At 40.9% G+C, this 19,645-nt stretch overlaps 1 protein-coding gene and 1 long non-coding RNA gene across 3 annotated transcripts in view; one reads left to right on the top strand and one right to left on the bottom strand.

Moving 5' to 3' along the window:
- LOC142046593 (uncharacterized) overlaps positions 1 to 19,645 on the bottom strand; it is a 782,351-nt gene that overhangs the window by 367,000 nt on the left and 395,706 nt on the right. The window lies entirely within an intron of this gene.
- Positions 1 to 19,645, top strand: part of GALNT2 (polypeptide N-acetylgalactosaminyltransferase 2) — a 166,117-nt gene that overhangs the window by 98,346 nt on the left and 48,126 nt on the right. For both annotated transcript variants that reach the window (XM_075064141.1, XM_032806386.2), the window contains exons 4-7: positions 9,307 to 9,405; positions 9,502 to 9,569; positions 10,363 to 10,428; positions 13,507 to 13,628. In XM_075064141.1, the coding sequence (XP_074920242.1) occupies positions 9,307 to 9,405; positions 9,502 to 9,569; positions 10,363 to 10,428; positions 13,507 to 13,628 (355 nt within the window). The remainder of the gene's footprint in view (positions 1 to 9,306; positions 9,406 to 9,501; positions 9,570 to 10,362; positions 10,429 to 13,506; positions 13,629 to 19,645) is intronic.

The raw sequence follows: 19,645 nt of genomic DNA, 5'->3' as shown, positions 1-19,645 counted from the left end.
GGTAGTTATTTCATTTCAGAATAAAAACTTGCAGACCACTTTCCTGATTTCTGAAGACTTTTTTTTTGCTTTAACTACAGTGTAAGCAATGTCGTTGCAAGCTATTTAATCAAGATTAAAGCATTAGTCATTCACAATGTGGGGCTCTTCAATAACTTGAGAAAAACAAAATGAAACAATCCACCTGGCTTAATTGTAGCTCTTGAAAAAATGTACTTAGTGCCAAAAGTATTATAATTAATGGAGTCAATCATAAGTAGGTTAGATAATACAGATATGAAGTAGTTAGGTTAGTTAAACATGGCAGTGCTTTGAAGATGGGAGTAGCTAGGAGAGACAGCAGAGAGGGGGATGGGGAAGGGATTGGCATCACATTTTGTTTTCTTAAATGATTTGTAACTACAAATTCTATAGCAACCTGGAATTTCCTCTCACTTGTGATAGGCATGCTGATTAGAAGAAAGTCTTGTATATCTAATGTTAATCATTCTGGAAAGCAAGAAGAATTCAGTATTTGTTTCCTTTGCTGCCAGGAAAGGATTGAGGGCTTGTCTACCCTTTCAGCAGTGTAGCTGCATTGGTGCAGCTGTGCCACTGTAGTGCTTAATGAAGATGCTACCTATGCTGACAGGAGAGTTTCTCCCATCAGCGCAGGTACTCCACCTCCCTGAGAAGTGGTTGCTATGTCAACAGGAGAAGCCCTCCCATCCACATAGTACTGTCTACACTAGGAGTTAGGTTGGTATAACTGCGTTGCTGAGGGGTGCAGATTTCCACATGCCAGAGCAGTGCGGTTATAGCAACATAAATTTGTAGTGTAGACTAGGGCTCAGTAAAGCAGAGGAACTTGCCTACAGCATATTGAGCAGTTGTAAAGAGATGGCCTTTTATTAGCCTTTTTGAGGTACGCTTTAATGCGTGAGAAATCTAATCTTGCATCTGTTTCAACACTGCACTTCCATTTTAAAGCATAAAACCTCAGCCCCTATCTTGTTATAATTTCAGTGAGCTTATTGGGTAATGGGTATTTTGGCGAGTTCCTCCTTTTGTGTTGAATTGTGATGCTAGTATCCTTTGGACCTGGCTAGAGTAGAAGTATGATATACTTAGTTTCTCCGTCTGCAAAATGGAGCTGATACCTTCCTTTGTGGAATGTTTTGAGATCTACTGATTGGAAAGCTCTGTAGCACCTAGTTTTTGTTGAGGTGGATTGAAAGAATTTCTCATAATGGTTTCCTTTGCTGTTGAACTCCATATGTTGACTGTATGCAGGATGTGTAGGTCTGTTTGATCACTTGCACTAAATCATCCTGTAAGGACGGTCCTACTCTGGGGAGAGTTAGAAGGGTCCAGGGAACAGGAAGCCAACAAGGAAGGTGCTCCTGGGAAAGGGCTGCTTCTGTATTTTGCGTATCACGTGTAGCTTGCATTAGAACAAAAATTGACAGTACCTCTATAAATTAGGTTTTTTTTAAAATAGTTCTTAAAATAGCATCCACTGACTGCTCTGTGCAGTTTCCATATTATGTCAAAGAAAGTGAGTCTTTTTTGCTTTTAACTTGCGCAAAGATCATCACGGCACCAGCCTGGAAACGGAAAAGTGATTTGAAATATTTGATAGAGCGACAGACCGAGAAAGAAAAATGTTTTTAAGATCTGAGTTTGTGTCACAGAGTGTCATGTTGGCTCCAGCTAAATTGCAGGTGATTTGGGTGAAAGTAGTGTATTTTCTCTGAATAAGCTGTTAATATCTTATCTCATGTCTTTACTTCCTAATTTTTGTAAAAAATGAACGTTTAAAAACTGCTTTTGATTAGGCTTTGTAGATATATTCAAGCTCTATTTGAACATTTATTTAAAATAACTAGGCATTTTAACCAGCACACAAAACTTCCATCTTCTTACATTCTAGGGTGTTAGAGGAATTACAAGTTTCCAAAAAGTTATTTTCTTTAGTCATAAGGTGTGAAATTAGATATGGAGGTGGAGGAGAGTATTTAGACAGAGATGAGGCAAACTTTTTGGCCTGAGGGCCCCCCCTCTCTCCCCCCACTATATGTCACCCCTGACTCATCCCCAAACCCTCCCCCTTGCTCTGTCCCCTAACTGCCCCTTCCCGGGACCCCCTGCCCCAACCGCCCCTGGGACCCCACCCCTTATCCAATGCCCCCTGACTTCCTGACCCCATCCACACCCCCGCCCACTGATAGGCCCCCTGGAACCCCATGCCTATCCAACCCTCCCATTTCCTGTCCCCTGACTGCCCTCCCCAGAAACTCCACCCCATTTAACCATTCTCTGCTCCTTGTCCCCTGACTGCCCTACCCCCCTAGGCCTCCCCACCGCTTATACCCCGGCCCAGTTACCATGCCATGCAGAGCAGCATGTCTGGCTGCCACGCTGGCAGGAGCGCGCAGCTCCACCACCCAGAGCACTGCCCGCACGGCAGCGTGGTTCTGCGGGGGAGGAGGAACAGCGGGGGAGGGGCCGGAGACTAGCCTCTCCGGGCAGGACGGTCCCGCGGGCTGTAGTTTGCCCACCTCTGGTTTAGATAGAAGTGTCCTAGGACAAATGGAAGGCAACACTGAGAGGATCTGATTGATTTTATTTTAAACTATCCGCGTGATATCAAGTGTGCTCATACAGTGATAGGCTTGGATGGCCCCTCAGTGACAGTAACTGTGTTAATATCATGGTGGATGCCTCTGTACAGTCGAAGTTACTGTGGTTAGCGCTCAGCATTGTTACATCACAGTAACTTCCATGACAGATACAGCTTTTAAATTTCAGCCCTTAGTTTAAAATTTAACATTTTGAAAGCTTAAAAAAATTTCTGTGCCTTACCACACTTCTGATGGCATCCTTTTTAGTAGTCTTTGAAGTGACTTGACATTTTTAATTTATAGCACTTGACTGTGCCCAAATATGTTTATAAAGATGTTAGGAAATTGGCTGTTGATCAGACTTTTTTTTTTTGGGAAGTCCAACCAAAAAAAAGGCTTTCTACAAAGTTCTTGACAGTGGAGTGGCAAGATGTGCATCTTGAGCACAACCGCAGTGTCATCCTATTTTGCAAACACTGTTTGTGGTTCCATGGCTAAGGCTGAGTTGAGTTTTGCGCTTAAAGCAGGAATTCAAACACTTTATGCATGAAGAATATAATATCGTTCCCAAAATTACAGTACTTTTTGAATATAGAATGAGAAATATAAATAGGTCACATTTAAAATATACAATAGGCAAATTCTTTCAGATCATTATTCGGTAGTTCAAATTTGGAGCCTTGGATTCTCCCTCAAAATAGGAGTGAGTTTATTCCCAAGCTTACCTTTTTCAAGGCAAGAAACTTCTCTGCATCAAATAACTTGGACATTTCATAAGATATATTCTGGTTCAAATTTCCTCATTTGCAAAAAGTGCAACAACTAAATTAAGTTAAATGTTAAATTTTCAAATCCTACTACATGTTATTGAATGTTAACTTCATGATTCACTGGCATATAGAACAGACTCAGGGTCATTAAAGTGAGATACGTTTATACTAGTTAAAAAGGAGCAGGTTAATGCTGTTTTTGGTAATACTAGTTGTAGTGTTAGGATATCTAATCCATTTGAGTTGCTTTGGGCCAAAAAATAAAATGCATGACAGCAGATTTAATTTTCAGCATATGGAACCTTTAAGAGACTGTGTTGTGAGCCTGTACTGGTAGGACCATTCACAGTGTTGAGGTCAGTGGTACGCAATTTTTGTAATGCTCGGGTCCTGCTGGCAACCTGCTGAGAGCCAGAGAGTTGTGTGTAATTTGCATATAAAAGCAGCAAAGAGTCCTGTGGGTGAATACCAAGAAAGCTCCTGCTCCAATACGGCTGTTAATCTATAAGGTGCCACAGGACTCTTTGCTGCTTTTACAGATCCAGACTAACACGGCTACACCTCTAATATTTGGCATATAAATGTACATAGGATTTTAATAAAAGAGAACTTCATTACCGCCCTCCCCCCCCCATTGTCAAACACGTGTAAAAATTAGGCATTTACCATATCTACTCGATCATAAGCTTGTTTGTTTATAAGCCGACCCCTCCAAGATGGATAAGTAAAAATGGAAAAAAATTTATAACCCGTTCATAAGCCAACCCTATAATTCAAGGGTCAGAAAACTTTGGCTCCCGGGCCATCAGGATAAGCTGCTGGTAGGTCGAGATGGTTTGTTTACCTTGAGGGTCGGCAGGCACAGAGGTAAACCAAAGTAAACAAAGTGTCCGGCATGCCAGCTGCTTACCCTGGTGGGCTGGGACAGCAAGTGGTGCGGAAATTTTTTGGGGGGGGGGGGGGAGAAGCTTGGAGTCAGGAGAGTAACTCATGTGATCCCACACACACACATATGACCCCACTCCTAGCCTGGGACCCCCCCAGTCTCCCCATCCCTTCCCACATTATCTGGGGAGGGCCAGGGGAGGATGTCTCCGACGTGGCTGGAGCTGCTCTGGCAAGCTGGGCAGCGTGGCCGCAGCCTGCTCCAGCGGACCAGACGGGGTGGCATGGCCGTAGCATGTTCCTTGCTCCCTCTGTTGGGGACAGGGGCTGTGTCCCATCTCTCCCCCTCTATGTCCGTTCATAAGCCGACCCCCTTCTCTGGTGCTTCCCTTTTTTACTTAAAAAAAAAAAAAATGTGGCTTATGAATGATTATATACGGTAAATTAGTAGCCTGGCTTTCAGATGTGCCGTGCAGCTGCCAATGGAAGTTCCAGTTTTATTGAAGAACAGCTGGACTTTTTGAACTGCACTGGTGCTATAGACAATACCAAGATGCCCATTCTGGGCTTACCCCATTAAGTCAATACCTTCACAAAGAAGGCTCCAACTTCCTGGTGATCCAAGCCTTGGTGTATCACTTTGGCTGGATCCTGCATGGATGTTTAGATGGGGTGAAAACAAGCGTTAAGATTTTAGTAAGTCTTCACTTTTCTGGAGTGGACAAAGAGACATGGTATTCTAACCCCACAATGGACATTAATGTGATATCCAATTTCACTGTCACTCTACAGACCATGAACAGCAATAGATTCTGAGTCACGAAACCAAACCTGGCTCTGCAAATCTAGATAGACAACAGTTCAATTAGAGCCTGTCTACAGCTGGGAGCAAGCCTCCCAGCCTGGGCAGACAGACTTGTGCTAACAGGGCTTGAGCTAGTGCACACTAAAAACAGCAATGGACGTTGCTGCACCAGCGAAGGCTTGAGGTAGCTATCTGACTTAGTCCTACCCAGATTTCTGGATTTGAGCTCAGGTGGCCAGCCTGATTCATTGTGGAGTATCATCCATGCTGCTATTTTTATTGTCCTACCTCGAGCCCCTCTAATGCAAATCTATCTGCCTGGCTGGAAGGCTAGTTCCCAGCGGCAGTGTAGACCTTCAAGGCTTGATGGCCATAGCCTTGATTTGTAATCACAACTGTTTTGTGAATATTTGTGTACCACTGGAAGCACTTTGTGTGTGTGTGTGTGTGTGTGTGTGTGTGTGTTTCATGCTATCATGTGCTAGGGATTTGGAGTTGTTAACACTGAAATTTAGTGTAGATGGGGCCTTTTATACGTGGGAAAGGCGGAAGCTTTCGCAGCTCTAGCCACTGCTGCTTGCTTCTCCATTCCATAAATATTTATAACTTGCCGAGTTTTATGTGTGTGTCATTGACTCTCATGTCCTCAGATGTGGAGAATGCTTTTATGCAGGCAGATTATCTTTTTTTTTTAAAACATTTAGGTAGGAATCTTTTTTTTTTTTTTTTTYTTTTTCCCCTTAAGTGGGTTTGATTGTATATTCAGACAAAACATTGCTTAGATGTGCTGAGCTTGTTACTAGCTGATGGTGCAGCTAGTCATGGCTACCAACGCTGCATATTTCTGTGTGCTTTAGAACAGTGGTTCTCAACCAGGGTACGCAGAGGTCTTCTGGGGGTATATCAGCTCATCTAGATATTTGCCTAGTTTTACAAGAAGCTACATAAAAAGCTCTAGCCAAATCCGTACAAACTAAAATATCATACAGACCATGAGTTGTTTATACTGCTCTATATACTGTCCACTGAAATGTAAGTACAATATTTATACTCCAATTGATTTATTTCATAATTATATGGTAAAGTGAGAAAGTAAGCAATTTTTCAGTAATAGTGTGTTTGTGACCCTTTTGTATTTGTAGGTCTGATTTTTGTAAGAAGTAGTTTAAGTGAGGTGAAAGTTGGGATATGCAAGATTAATCAGACTCCTAAACGGGGTACTGTAGTCTGGAAAGGTTGAGAAACCTTACTTTAAAACACTCGGCTTTTAATATTAATTAAAAGGACATCAGAGGAAATGAAGTCACTAAGACTAGTGTGCATCATTATACGTGGACATGGATCACTTCTTTTTTTTGTTCCCTAGACCTTTTGTGATACATACCATAGGATCTCTTCTAAAGTGAGGCTTTCTCTTGCTCTGTTAACTTCGGAAGGGAACAAATACACAATAATTGATAGTATTTTTCAAATGTATTGCCAATGAGATTTTTAAGCAGCTTAATTTCTTATGGGGTCCTGTGGGGGATTAAGCATTTTGGGATTTGGTCTTTTCTAGATTAAACTCTAAACCCATTTAGATTTGATGAAAAGTTAGTTGTTAGATGGACTACCCTACCACTATCACTGTTTAGAAGGATTATATTGTGTGCTTGTTTGCATGAATATCCTTTCACAGCTAATCTTGTTTTTCACATTCTGAATTTTAGAATACTAAAATATAGATTTTTACAATTACATAGAAGATCATATTTGTGAGCAAGACCAGGTCTCCTAGGTGGCGGGCACTGTACTGTACATGGAACTGGATGTTGAAAGTGAGGGACTGAGCGTGAAATTGAGCACCCAGTCCCAAGCAATAAGAATGCAGCCCTTTAAACACTCTAATTTTTAAGAGGTTTATTTAACTATTTGTATTTAGATGTACTTATCCAGGTTCTAAGTATTATAAAGAGCTTTTTTAAGCACCATTGCACTGAAGTCAAATATAGCAAAAGAGGACCTTTGAGGAATGAATATGTTCACCCTTAAATTCTGATATTGGATTTTAGGCATTAGAGAAAATCAGATTTCCCAGAACCAAAGAACTTAAAGATTTGTAATGTATTACAGTTCAAGGACAAGATCAGATCCAGTTCTACCCAGATCATCAGTAGTATTTTCTAATTATGTTGATCTATCTCTTTTTTTAAATGTAATTGCCATTTAATCTTATTCATCAGGGATTGCAATGCTAGTAGTACAAAACGAACTGCTCAGCTGAAAAGTGCCTTATCACCTTTGCAAGGGAACAAACACGTTAAAAGAAAATGGAAGACTTGGTCAGATAAAACTTCTAATTTGTTTTTCAGTTACTTATTGAGTTAAAATATTTTATGGGAAAGTGTGTCCTCTTTTTTTATTTATTTCCTGGAAATAGTATTGAATTTTTATCTAGCCTAACTATTGTGTGTGTATATGTATAAAATATGGTTAAGGGGCTAAAATGTTACTTAATGCTGCTCTTCAATCAAGTTGTTGCCACAAGCAGTAGTCTGAAATGCCAATTTTAAATTACCAGCTTTTTTAAAAAATTGAACTCACAACTTGAATAAAATTTTATATGCATACAGCAGCTTCACAAGAAGGTTTCAAAGCAGTTTCCTGCTGTGCTTAAGCAATATTGCCATTTGAAAATTGAGTACTACATCACTTTTCCCCATCTTTTATTTATTTAATTCATTCATTCAGTACTTTATTGTTGCATTCAATCACTTGCTGGGAAAGTAAGCTCATCTTCAGGACCATCATTATTTCTGCCTTCTTTCCTTATCTTCTGTTTTCCCTTCTCCCAGTGGATTTCACTTTCAGCACCTTTCCCATATGATCTGCTAAAGTGATGAGGCAACAAAACAGTTAAATGTCAGAATGTTTGCATGCTGGCCTAATTCAGGCAACAGCTGTAACGTCTCCAGTGACAAAAGAGCTCCAACTTGTTCAGCCATCTGCTTGTTCTGCCTTGCTTGTCACTGTTGCACAGTGTACATCGCAGCCTTTGCATGTCAATTCTTAGTTTTTACCAAGCATTGATAGTAGCATAAACATACATCTACACTTGTCAGATACATTGCTATGCATCCCTGAAAACTCTAGATATCTTTGTGTGCATTTTGACAGAGAAAGGTGAATACTTGAAACCTGTTGTTTAAGTAATTGTAAAAATCACATGCTTTCAAATGGTTCCTCAATAAATTACTCTGAAATACAAAGTACTGAATAAATACTTTTAATAAAGGGTTATCTGTGGGCTCATAGCAAATCAAATTGAAGCCCTTTTGTCACTGGTTGGAGAGGCTTACCTAGTCCTTGAATATGGCCAGCACATAGCTATTATAACTTTGTGAACTATAAACAAAGTACTCTGCTTAGAGCAGTTACCAGAATTGTCAGAAAGAGGAAATTACTTTATTCTAATGTGTGACAAAGTTCCTCCTCTACCTTGGTGGGTCCTGCGCTTCTTGGCAGATTTGCTCACCTCAGTGATCTTTCCCACAGTCTGGATCAACTCCTCGTGTGTCTGATCAGGAGTTGGGAGGTTTAGGGGGAACCCGGGCCCGCCCTCTACTCTGGGTTCCAGCCCAGGGCCCTTGGATTCAGCTTCTATAGTACTCACTGTTAACAGCTACCAACTCCTGGGTACTGTCCATGGCCTCCTCAAACACCTTTCTTATCCTCACCACAGATCTTACTCCTGATGTCTGATAACCTTGTACCCTTAGTTTCCAGCACACACCTTCGTACTCTCAGCCCCTTGTGCCTCTTGCTCCCAGTCTACATGACACCCTCTCTTCTCAGGCTCCTCCGCTGCCTGATGGATGAGCTCCCTTTAAACCCCAGTGCCCGATAGCCTGCCTGATTGGCGCAGTTTTTAATTAAAGTAGCTATCTCCACTGCCTTCTAGAAAGATCTTAATTGGCCCCAGGTGCCTTGATTAACCTGGAGCAACTGCCATTTGGTTACCAGGATACTAGGGATTTGTTTAGCCTGGGGCTAACATACCTGTTTCTCAGTACTTTACTGTAGCCATCTGGCCTTGCCCCATCACAAATGTTACTCACAAGAGCCAAGTATTTCAATCTTCTGAAGAATATTTAAGGTAGATGTATGGTAGGACATACATTAACTTTACTGGTAACAGCTTCGTTATGGAGTTCTTTGCAATGTGAGTACTATGAGTTTAAATTACAGGGTTTTTTGTCTTTAGGTGTCAGCGGAAACAATGGCGGATAGACCTGCCAGCCACTAGTGTAGTGATCACCTTCCACAACGAAGCCAGATCTGCTTTACTTCGAACTGTTGTCAGGTATACAAAGAGAGATCCTGTTGCCCTGCAAGTCATTCTCATAACTGTAATGTGGAAGGTGAACCTTACTTAGTTATCTGACTTCTCTTTTTTCAGTGTGCTTAAAAAAAGCCCATCACATCTTATCAAAGAAATCATACTGGTGGATGACTACAGCAATGATCGTAAGTACTATGGTGGGGCCTGAGCCTTCAATATACTTACTGATGTGACTTGGAGTTTGGAGTTTCAGGTTCCGTATTTGATCTTAGTTCTGTCAGAATTATTGTCATTGCCATTTAACTATGAAGAAACGTGCAATATGTAGTTTTTAATCACGTCTTGCTGGGTGTAGCTCAAACAGGAGAAAGAGCTTACCGTAGTATTAACGTTTTTATTTATAAACTTCTGGTATTTGTACCAGCGATTTAATATCACTGCTTTACAAGGGAGCTGACACCTTGGACAATGAAATTAGGCCAGTCAGTATAAATTCTGATTACAAATCAGCATCTACTTCATTTCACTGGTGAGTTCACATATATTAGCAGGATACTGCGAAGTTTGGGTTATAGGCACTGCAGAGACGTAATGCCTTTTAAAAAAATGTTCAAAGAGAAATCAGTTATTTTAATTATATATTGTAAAAACCTATTTCTGCAAAACGTTATGCCTAAAATAAAGTTGGCAGGATACCTTTAATTTACAGGAACATGCATTTTGTGGCACATTAGAAATTCATCACATCAGAAATATTGCAAAACTTAAGGCAAGCTCAGTTTTTCAGTTGAATAATTTTTCACCTATTTGTGACAAAACGAGAGATTCATTTTACCTTTTTATTAATTTATAAGTATATTACACTGTAAATATTTTGAAACTTGAATATTTTGCTTTTCATTGGTAAACAGCTAATTTTATGATTGCTTTTAATTATGTCAAGTTGCATATCACTTATTTGATTCATGTCTCATCCAGCTGAGGATGGTGCTCTGTTGGGGAAAATTGAGAAAGTGCGGGTTCTTCGAAATGATCGTCGAGAAGGTGTGTTTTTTGTAAAATTACTTTGGGAAGGGGAAAATGCCTTGGATTTTAGGCCCTATAGTTACTTTTTGTTAACAGCAAACTTGAAATATTTTAAATATGTGCTATGTATTCTGTATCTCTTTGTGCAAAAAAGTATACGTGGATTAGTAATGCAACAAATAAAAAGTAATGTTTTTAGGTGTGTAAATAAGATAACTTTCCATTCTGATTCAGACACTTCTCTCCCGTCTTGCTCTTTCTTCCCCTTGACATTGCACACTAGTCTCTTGCTTCACAGCATGGGAGCCCTTCAGACAGCAGCTTTTTGAATATGGGGTTTAAAGACATGGGAGACTGTCCTACAGCTGTTTATTGATGTAACTTTGTGAGGTTGACAGCTACTCTAGCTGAGAGTGAACTATCAGACATGTCCTTATTCACTTTTATAAATATTTGCCTATGAGACTGCCAGTCTTGCCTCTGGGGCAGCTAGAATTATTGGATGTGTAAGTAATTATAAGAGATTGTCCAAGACTAGGAATGGATACCCGTGAAACCACTTGACATTGTATAATTAAAGGTATATTTAGCGCAAGAATTTCCATTCTGCTGGGTATACAGTGCTTGAATATATTGTTTGGACTTTGCTTGTGAGCAATACTTTGTCAGGAAAAAAGCATTGATGACTTAGAACACTGAGTGGGATCTATTGAGTAAGAGGGTGCGTTTTTCAGATCATAACTGCATTTAAAATAAGATAGAACAAGATAATTGTCACTGGAAAACTGATTTAAAGTAGAGATCTTAGTGTGATAGTAAATATTTTAAAGTGTGTTTAACTCTTCACAGTACTTAGAGGGTGAGCTAAATTCTTTTTGCTTCATACATCTAGAGAGCAGGATTGCACAAGTGTAACCGAAGACATAATTTGACTCTCAAATCTTTTACTAATGATGCGTGTCCCAGAAAAACAATTTATGAACAATTAATGGGAGTGGATACATTTTGCATGGTGCTTTAGAGGGTAGATATGATTCTTGCCCTGAAGAACAAGTAGTCTGGTTTTTTATTAAGATTTTATTTTTTTATCTAAATGTACAACCATATACAAGTTTACAAAGAGCACATAGACAAAAAACAATGCATTGAAAACATTTTAACATTTTGTTTTCATCAAAAGCATGTTACTATTATGTACAGAACAAATATAGAAAGTAAATTCTATTGTACTAAATTGATACCTTACTGATCTGAACGTTAAAACTTAAGAGGAGCAATGATAAGAGAAATGAAGTGTAACATAAGAAATCAGAAAAGCAGAACGTGAAGATGGACAAAGGAAAAAGATAGGAAAATGAGGGGATGAGTTAAAACAAAAAGGAGTCAGAGCAAGGAAATTGGAAAGCCTGATATTTTTCAGGCATAGTGCAAGAGAGTAGAGAAGATATCCTGGAAGTGGAAGTTAATGCAAGCAAAATCCAAAGGTTGTATTTTGGGAAAAGGGACTTGAAAGAGAAGAATGAAGATGGTTGGTGCCCCAGTGGGATGTTCTACATGGAGGGCGCAATTATTTAAAAACAAGCAAACAAAAAGTATGTAGGTGAGAGTGGGAAGGAGGCAAAGAAAGCAACAAGGTGTGATCATGGTCAGAGCACAGAGGGCGAGGTGGGGAAAAATGAGATGAAATGTAAGCAGGGTAGAGCCTTAAAAGTGAGGATGAGGTGTTTTTAAACTTCATGTAGAAAGACATTGTGAATGGGACTTCATTAGCTGCTGAATGTCAGCCTGAAGGAAGGGAAGGATGAGCTGGGAATGCCTGAGAGGAAAAGTTTGCAGTAGTCCATATGACAGAGTTATGCTTTTGAATGAGGCTTTTGGCAGTGAGGATGGAGAGGAAGGGTGGATTTTAGAACATTTGTAGATGGAGAAGCAGCAAGATTTGATGGGAACTGGAGTCTAAGTAGAGAAGGAAGGATATAATCCCAGGGTTGTGATCTTGAACAACAGTGAAACAATGTATTGTAAACAGTGATGAAGACATGGTAAGTTAGGAAGTTCAGTATTTACTGTGTTTAATTTAAGTAAGAGGTGAGACGTTGGTTGAGAAATGAGACCGATGGGGAGAAGTTGGGGGCAGAGAGAGAGATCTGAGTTGTTAACGTAGATATGGTAAGAGACCATAGGAACTGAGGAGATCACTCAGTTAGCAATAGTAGAAGAGAAGATAAAAAGGAGGGAACCAAGGGTAAATCTCCCTGGGACTTACTCTGGGGGAAGGGGAGAAGTGTGTTCATCAAAAGTTCTTTTGGAGTGGTCAGCCAAGTAGGAGGACCACCAGAGAAGACGGTCACAGAAGCCCAAGGAATAGAGGATTGGAAATGGAGAAGATGCTTAAACATGCAATAAAAAGCCCTAGTTTTGTGAGAACAGTTTTGATGCAGTTGAGAGGGGCAGATGCCAAACTAGAAGCAATCAAAGAGGGAGGAGCAGAAAGTGTGCTCAAGGAGTCGTCATAAGGTAAAAGGGAAGGGGAGAGTTTTGGCAATGGTGTCCCCTTTTGCAAATCTACCACTGCCTGGGACAGGAACCACTACAGCAAGTTATTGGGAAAGTTAGGGCTTGTCTAAGCATGCAAGTTATACCACTTAACTATACCAATATAGTTTAAAGCAGTACAGCTTCCTAGTGGGATGGAGTTATGCAGGTGTGAAGATACTTATACCAGTATAGTCATCACTGTAAGGGAAGGGGAATTAAGATATGCTATCAAAGCACCATTTAGACCAGTATACTGTGTTTGCACCAGGGGTTGCACTAGTATGACTATTTTGGTAGAAAATCACACCTAATTGAAGTTAAGTACAAAAACTGAAGACCAGACTTTAACAGATTGGAAATTTGTCACTTATGGTCATTTTATTCTCTCATCATTTCACTAAATCTACACTAACAGGTGGTTTATAGCTAGGCTTGTTTAACAGGCTGACTGGATTGGAGTACTAATTACATTTTAGAGCACTTAGTTATTGTCTCTTTACTGTTGATATTCGTCCTCCTGTGATGACTTAGATTTCCTCCCCTCCCCCGCCCCCCCAGGCTTGATGCGCTCCCGTGTCAGAGGGGCAGATGCAGCACAGGCTAAAGTACTGACATTCCTGGACAGTCACTGTGAATGCAATGAGCACTGGCTGGAACCTCTTCTGGAGAGAGTTGCTGAGGTTAGTTTAAGATGTATGCTTACCTGGTTATAAAATGATTTATATTGCATTAATTTTATGCATATATGAAAAGATTGTTTTCTCTTTGAAGTGAGAGGAAAGATGACATGAGTGTTCACTGATGAAAGCCCACTTCTTGGTCATTTAATATAAACAGTAGAGCTTAATCTGTAAATACTCTTTATAATTTTTCTAAGCAATTCAAACATGCTTCTTGGTTCCTCAGTGACTTTTCTTTGTAACTTTTTTTAAGAAACTGTAAAGCTAGATATAATTCTCGTCACCTCAGTGTAACTCCATTTATGTGAATATTTATTCCTGTTTGATGGTGTTATGAGAGGATATTCAGATTGTTAATGGGAAAAAGTTGGGCTAACTAATTTGTGTCTGTGGAAAGCTGTTGATAAGATTGGTTAAGAGTACACACGTGTTAACCATATTTTTTTTACCTGTTTCTTGGTAAGCAAGCAACATCTTTAATTTCTCAAAATTCTGTATAATAACAGCAGGTCCAAGCATTGCCCCAAGAAGCGTTGAAGAAAACTGCAAAAAGCAAATTCCTGACCTTTCACCCTCTCCTCCTCTTCTCATTAAAATGCCTTTTTAATTTACCTGTTGTAACGATGCTGCCTTTGGTGGAACACTTCTGAGAGTATCGGTTCAGGACAAATTGCTTAGAGCAGGGCAGTTACAGCACAAGGCTGGGGTTTCTCCACTTCTAAGGCACACTAAATCAGCCAGACAGAGAAGACTTCGGTTTTACCCCATTGGCTAACCATAAGTCATACAAGCAATTCCCTTAGACACTCCTGTTTCCCAGTATCCGCACCAGTGCCACTTGTTATGAGGATGAATGGTTATGAAAACCAATATCCCAGTAAAAGAGAAAAGGGTCTGGGGGTCCTTTGGGATCGGGAGAACCAGGTCAATATGCAAATTAGATCTTACCCACAAATCACGCTGTTGCCAGTCGTTTAGAATCTGAAATCTAAAGGTTTATTCATAAAGGAAAAGATAGAGATGAGAGCTAAAATTGTTTAAATGGAATCAATGACATACATTAATGGCAAAGTTCTTGGTTCAGGCTTGTAGCAGTGATGGAATAAATTGCAGGTTCAAATCAAGTCTCTGGAGTACATCCACAGCTGGAATGGGTCATTCAGTCCTTTGTTCAGAGCTTCAGTTTGTAGCAAAGTTCTTCCAGAGGTCAGAAGCAGGATTGAAGACAAGATGGAGGAGTTTCCGTAGCCTTTTATATTCTCTCCCTGTGAAAAGACACACCTTTGTTCTGACTGTGGAAAATCACAGCAAGATGGATTTTCGAGTCTCGTAGACAAGTAACATGTCCATGCATGACTCAGTTCTTTACAGGCCGATGCCATTGTTTACATGTTAGTTTGAAGTTCCCAGGAAAGCTCAGATGTGGATTGGTATCTACCAAAGTTCATTGTCAGTTAAGTGTTTCTTGACTGGGCACTTACTGAGAATAGTCCATTCTCAAGAAGCTGACCAAATGCTTCACTGAGGCTATTTGGAATCAAAAAGATTTAAGATACAAGTACATAGCCCATATTCATAACTTCAAATACAAAAATGATACACACATACAGCTAGCATAATTATAACCAGTAAATCCATTGTCTTCATGGACCTCACATGACAACCTTTATACAATATTTGCTGCCACTGTATGACCTTGGTTGAAAGAGTGATCTATACATTCACAGTTCATGTCAATAACATCACACCTGTTCCACAAATGTTTCCTCTCACAATGACCGTGCTCTAATCCCTCTTTCTACATAGTGGAGTGGGAGGTGGAGGGGATGAAAAAGATGAAAAACTCTTGTTTTAAAATTACATAGGCCACCATCAGTAGCTGAATTGATCAAACCCGGGCCCAGGATGGCTGAAGAATGCTGCTGTCTGGAGCTTCAGACAAAATCACATCTAAATCAGTTTATAATGTACCAAACTATGAATACAGTAATAAATAATGCAGCCTTCATCTTAAAAACAGTTTCCATTAGATACTTGGTCTTACTAGTGCCATATTCTTCTACCTGTCTCACAGAAGAATTAGTCTTTGCCATCAATACTCCAATTCAGAACAGATGGATTGTAGTTCTTATTATTATCAAGAAGCAGTGGTAGGTACCAATTTCTATTTTTGGTACTTTCTGCTATTTAATTCTGTGGTACCCGGTTGCTAGTTGATTTGGTGTTCTATTTCCAAATGTTAATAACTTCAACCAAGTCAAACCTTGACAGTACTAGAGTAACTAATTAGTGCCTAGAGTGCCTGAAGCTAATTACATCACATCAGTGCTGATATTCCTTAATACTTGCGTAAAGTGAAGTATATCAAAGCCCCCTTAGCTGAGGTTCCATCTATCCCTCTGGTTCTGTAGTGCTAGATGGTCTCTGTCTCAAAAGGGAGCAGAAAACCCCCAAACCAGCAAGCAGTTCTCTACAGAGAGTTTCAGAGGGAGCAAGGGAAAGGAAAATAACAATGTCTTGTGGGAATCCCTCAGCTTACAAACTTGTTATGCCAGTACAAAAAAGTTAGGGAGAAGGAAACTCTTTGGAAGCCCATTAACCCAGCTTGACTGATGCCTCTACCTACTGGGGGACAGGAATTAAAGTGGAGTTCTGAGCCAGTACAGCTCTTTGTAGAGGGCAAATATCCCCCCCGCCCCCCCACAGCTTTTATTTGTTTCCAGTCTCTGTACTAGTACGGTGCCGTTATGCACTTTTCAGGCTACACTTGACTGTTTTAGAAAGTTAAATTGGGAGGTAATAAATGTCATTTAACCCCTTCGTTAAAACAGAATATATGGTACCTTCTTATTTTGAAGTTCTGACAGAGTAATGGAGCACCTCCACTATTAAGTGATTTGCTTGGAAGAAGCATCTGATGCATTTTTCTCCACGTCAGCTATGTCCAGCAGGCTAGAAGTGGTTAAATCCACTTAAACTTGTTTCCTCACCCATTATCATATAGCAAATACCTCCCTGAGAAGTAGAAACATATATGAACTAATCACATCTGAAATCCTGAATGGTTCTCTATTTGATGTATTAGTTTCACTTTTTGCATTGTAACATACTTGGTTTTGTACATTTGTTCAATGAACATAGGACTAGAAGGGCCCTTCTGGATTGTTAAATCCAGTCCCCTACTGTTATAGGCAACCCGCCATATAAGCCCATTTATAAATGAGATGAGCATTTAAGGGTGATGAAGTTCAGGTTTCTCTCTTAGGTAGAAGTTAGAAGAATAATATATTCTGCCCTTTCAGAAAAAAAGGCAAGATCATTGACTAGATCAGTGGTCTCCAAACATTTTTGATTGCATGCCCGTATCAGTAAAAAAAAAAAAAAAAAATTTTGAGCACACACCCCCAATATATGTATATTTATTTATGTATAAATTATATACATGTACTATTGTACTAATATATTATGTACATTATAAAACATACACAAAAAATAAAAATTAAAGGATGAGATAAAGATGAAATAAACAATATTTTAAAAATTTATTAATGTTACAAAAAACCTTTTTGCTCTCAAAAAATAGCAATATTTTTAGTGTGCAATGTGATTGAATATGCTTCATTATTTCTGAAAATCTTGGTTTAACACTTTGTGATACAGTGATTTGAAGGTCTGGATTAGGTTTAGGGTGCGAGAGGGCGCTCAGAGTGGGGTGCGGGAAGGAATTAGGGTGTGGGAGGGCTCTGAGTGCAGTTGTGGAAGGAGGCTCGGGGCTGGGGCAGCCAGGAGGTGCAGAGCACTTACCTGGGGCAGCTCCTGTTTGGTGCAGGGGGTGTGCAGGTGGCTCTGTGCAGCGCAACACTGCCCCCATTGCCGTGATTCTGGGATCTGTCCCCCTCTCTGCGCCCTGCCAGGCAGGGCTACCTGGAACGCAGGGGCTTTAGCCCAGGGCCCTGCAGCCCCTAAGGGGGCCCTGGGGCCCTGGCCTGCAGCTCTAAAGCCCCTTTCGGAATGCGGACCTGCGAGCCCGGGCCAGAGGACTCAGGAGGAGCAGGGGCAGCCGCACAGCCAGTGGCCAGAGAGAAGCGCCGCTTCTCTCCAGCCACATTTGAAGGGGAAAGCACCGCTTCTTTCTGGCCGCTGGCTGCGTGGCTGCCCCTGCTCCTCTGGGGGCCAGAGGACTCAGGGCTGCATTCTGAAATGGGCTTTAGAGCTGCAGACCGGGGCCCCCTTAGCCCAGGGCCATGCAGCCCCTGCGTTCCGGGTGGCCCTGCCGGAGCGGTGGGGTGGGGTGGGGTCAGCTTCCCTGCTCACTCCCTGTCCGCCCACCCCCTTTTTTTTCCTCCTGCAATGCTCCTCCCGCTGTGCCCCCCAGTGGATCGTCTTGCGCACCCCACTTTGGAGACCACTGGACTAGATGACTGGGGGTTTGATGATGGAGCATACTGATTCCAGGTGTTGTGCCGGCTCCGGTTGGTAAGGACTGGAAACAGTTCATATACAGTGTGTGATGGCTCTTGGTTACCTTATGCGTTGGTCTCAGACTTGCTCACAGTGCAAGCAATATGTAGTTTGGCATTAATTGGCACTTTTTTCACAGTCTGAGCCTAAAAGTAGAATGGATGTGAAAACTCACCTGCTTTAGGCCTAGAGATGACTTCTTCAGGTCGTGGTTGGGACACGTTTAATAGGGTGGTGTGGAAAGCCTGTACTGCTGCTGCCCTTGCAATACCAGCTTTGTAGGTAACTAGAAGTCTATTTCCAGGGCTGTCCAGTGGTCATTGGTTTTTACAAAGATTAAATACACTATGAAGGTTGATAGAAAACTTCTAATGGGGCAGGGGAAGGAGAGCAGATTTAGAGTACAGTACAAATATCTTAGTGTGGCGATTGAATTGAATTAGTTTACACGATTGACATGCTGTAACAGCATTGTCACAGTTAATGTAAACTCTACCTTTTCCCCTCACAGATCTGTCCAGAGTACACCCCTCAGACCCTGGGCCCTTGCCTTCTGTCTGGGAGTGGAATTCCATGATTCTCCGACTCAGACTGGGTTTCTGGGCTCCAGCATCCCAGTTTACTTACCGTGATTCCTGAGCAGGCCCAATTGGGTTTGGCACCTGCAAGAGCCTTCTCTTCAGGAGCTGTGGCCAGTAGGTGTAAACAGTGACTCAAAGCAGCTTTTTCAAAACAAAATTTTATGTATAGTAGCATAGCAATCTGAGAAAAGGGTTAAAACGACAGGCCTACACGCATATTGTCTTGCCTAGAGCTTGGTATTCCTTCAAAGCCTAGGGAAGTCCAGCTTATCCTAGGTACTCCTGCTTCTGTTGACAGGGGTTCCATCTGCTTTCCTGCAGACTCTCTTCCTGTTCTATGGTCCCCTTTTTATGTCCCTCCAAAGTTCCTTTGTCTGATGGAGAGGTCCTGAAAATTACCAAATCAGCTTATGCACCCCACTGCGAGGGAGGTCAAGGATAGGCTTCAAAGCAGATGGTTGTTTGTATTATCTGTTAGAAACTGGTGACTGACTGACGTAAAGCCATGCTCTGATCTCTGCTGTGCGGTCAGCTCCTGTAGGAGCTAATCCATAGAAATCAGGTAGCAAACGTAATCATAATCAAATAAACAGGTACACAATATTCGTAAAAATAATACAGATAGCTCCCATGTTCTTCACAAGCCCAAATATTACATTCTTTCTATTTGGTATTTTATATTTCCTTTATCTGTTCTATAAACAAGGGTTGCGTGCATATCTGAGGACAGTTTAATTCACGATCTCTGCCATCACAGCCTAACTGTAGACTGTAAACTCTGAGTATCACTCTTATTTGACAGTGGTAGACTGTAAAACAAATGAGGTTTGGAGGAAATAGTTGAAGTACTGACAAGAGGGGATGCCATTTTAGATTTGGTTTTGGTGAGCAGTGAGGACCTCGTAGAAGAAATGGTGATAGGGGACAACCTTGGTTCGAGTGATCATGAGCTGATTCAGTTCAAACTAGATGGAA

This window comes from Chelonoidis abingdonii, chromosome 3, assembly GCF_003597395.2.
Source record: "Chelonoidis abingdonii isolate Lonesome George chromosome 3, CheloAbing_2.0, whole genome shotgun sequence".
In the NCBI taxonomy this organism is placed as follows: domain Eukaryota; kingdom Metazoa; phylum Chordata; order Testudines; family Testudinidae; genus Chelonoidis; species Chelonoidis abingdonii.
Note: the sequence above shows the minus strand (reverse complement) of the source record. Positions and strands in the feature narration are given on the sequence as shown.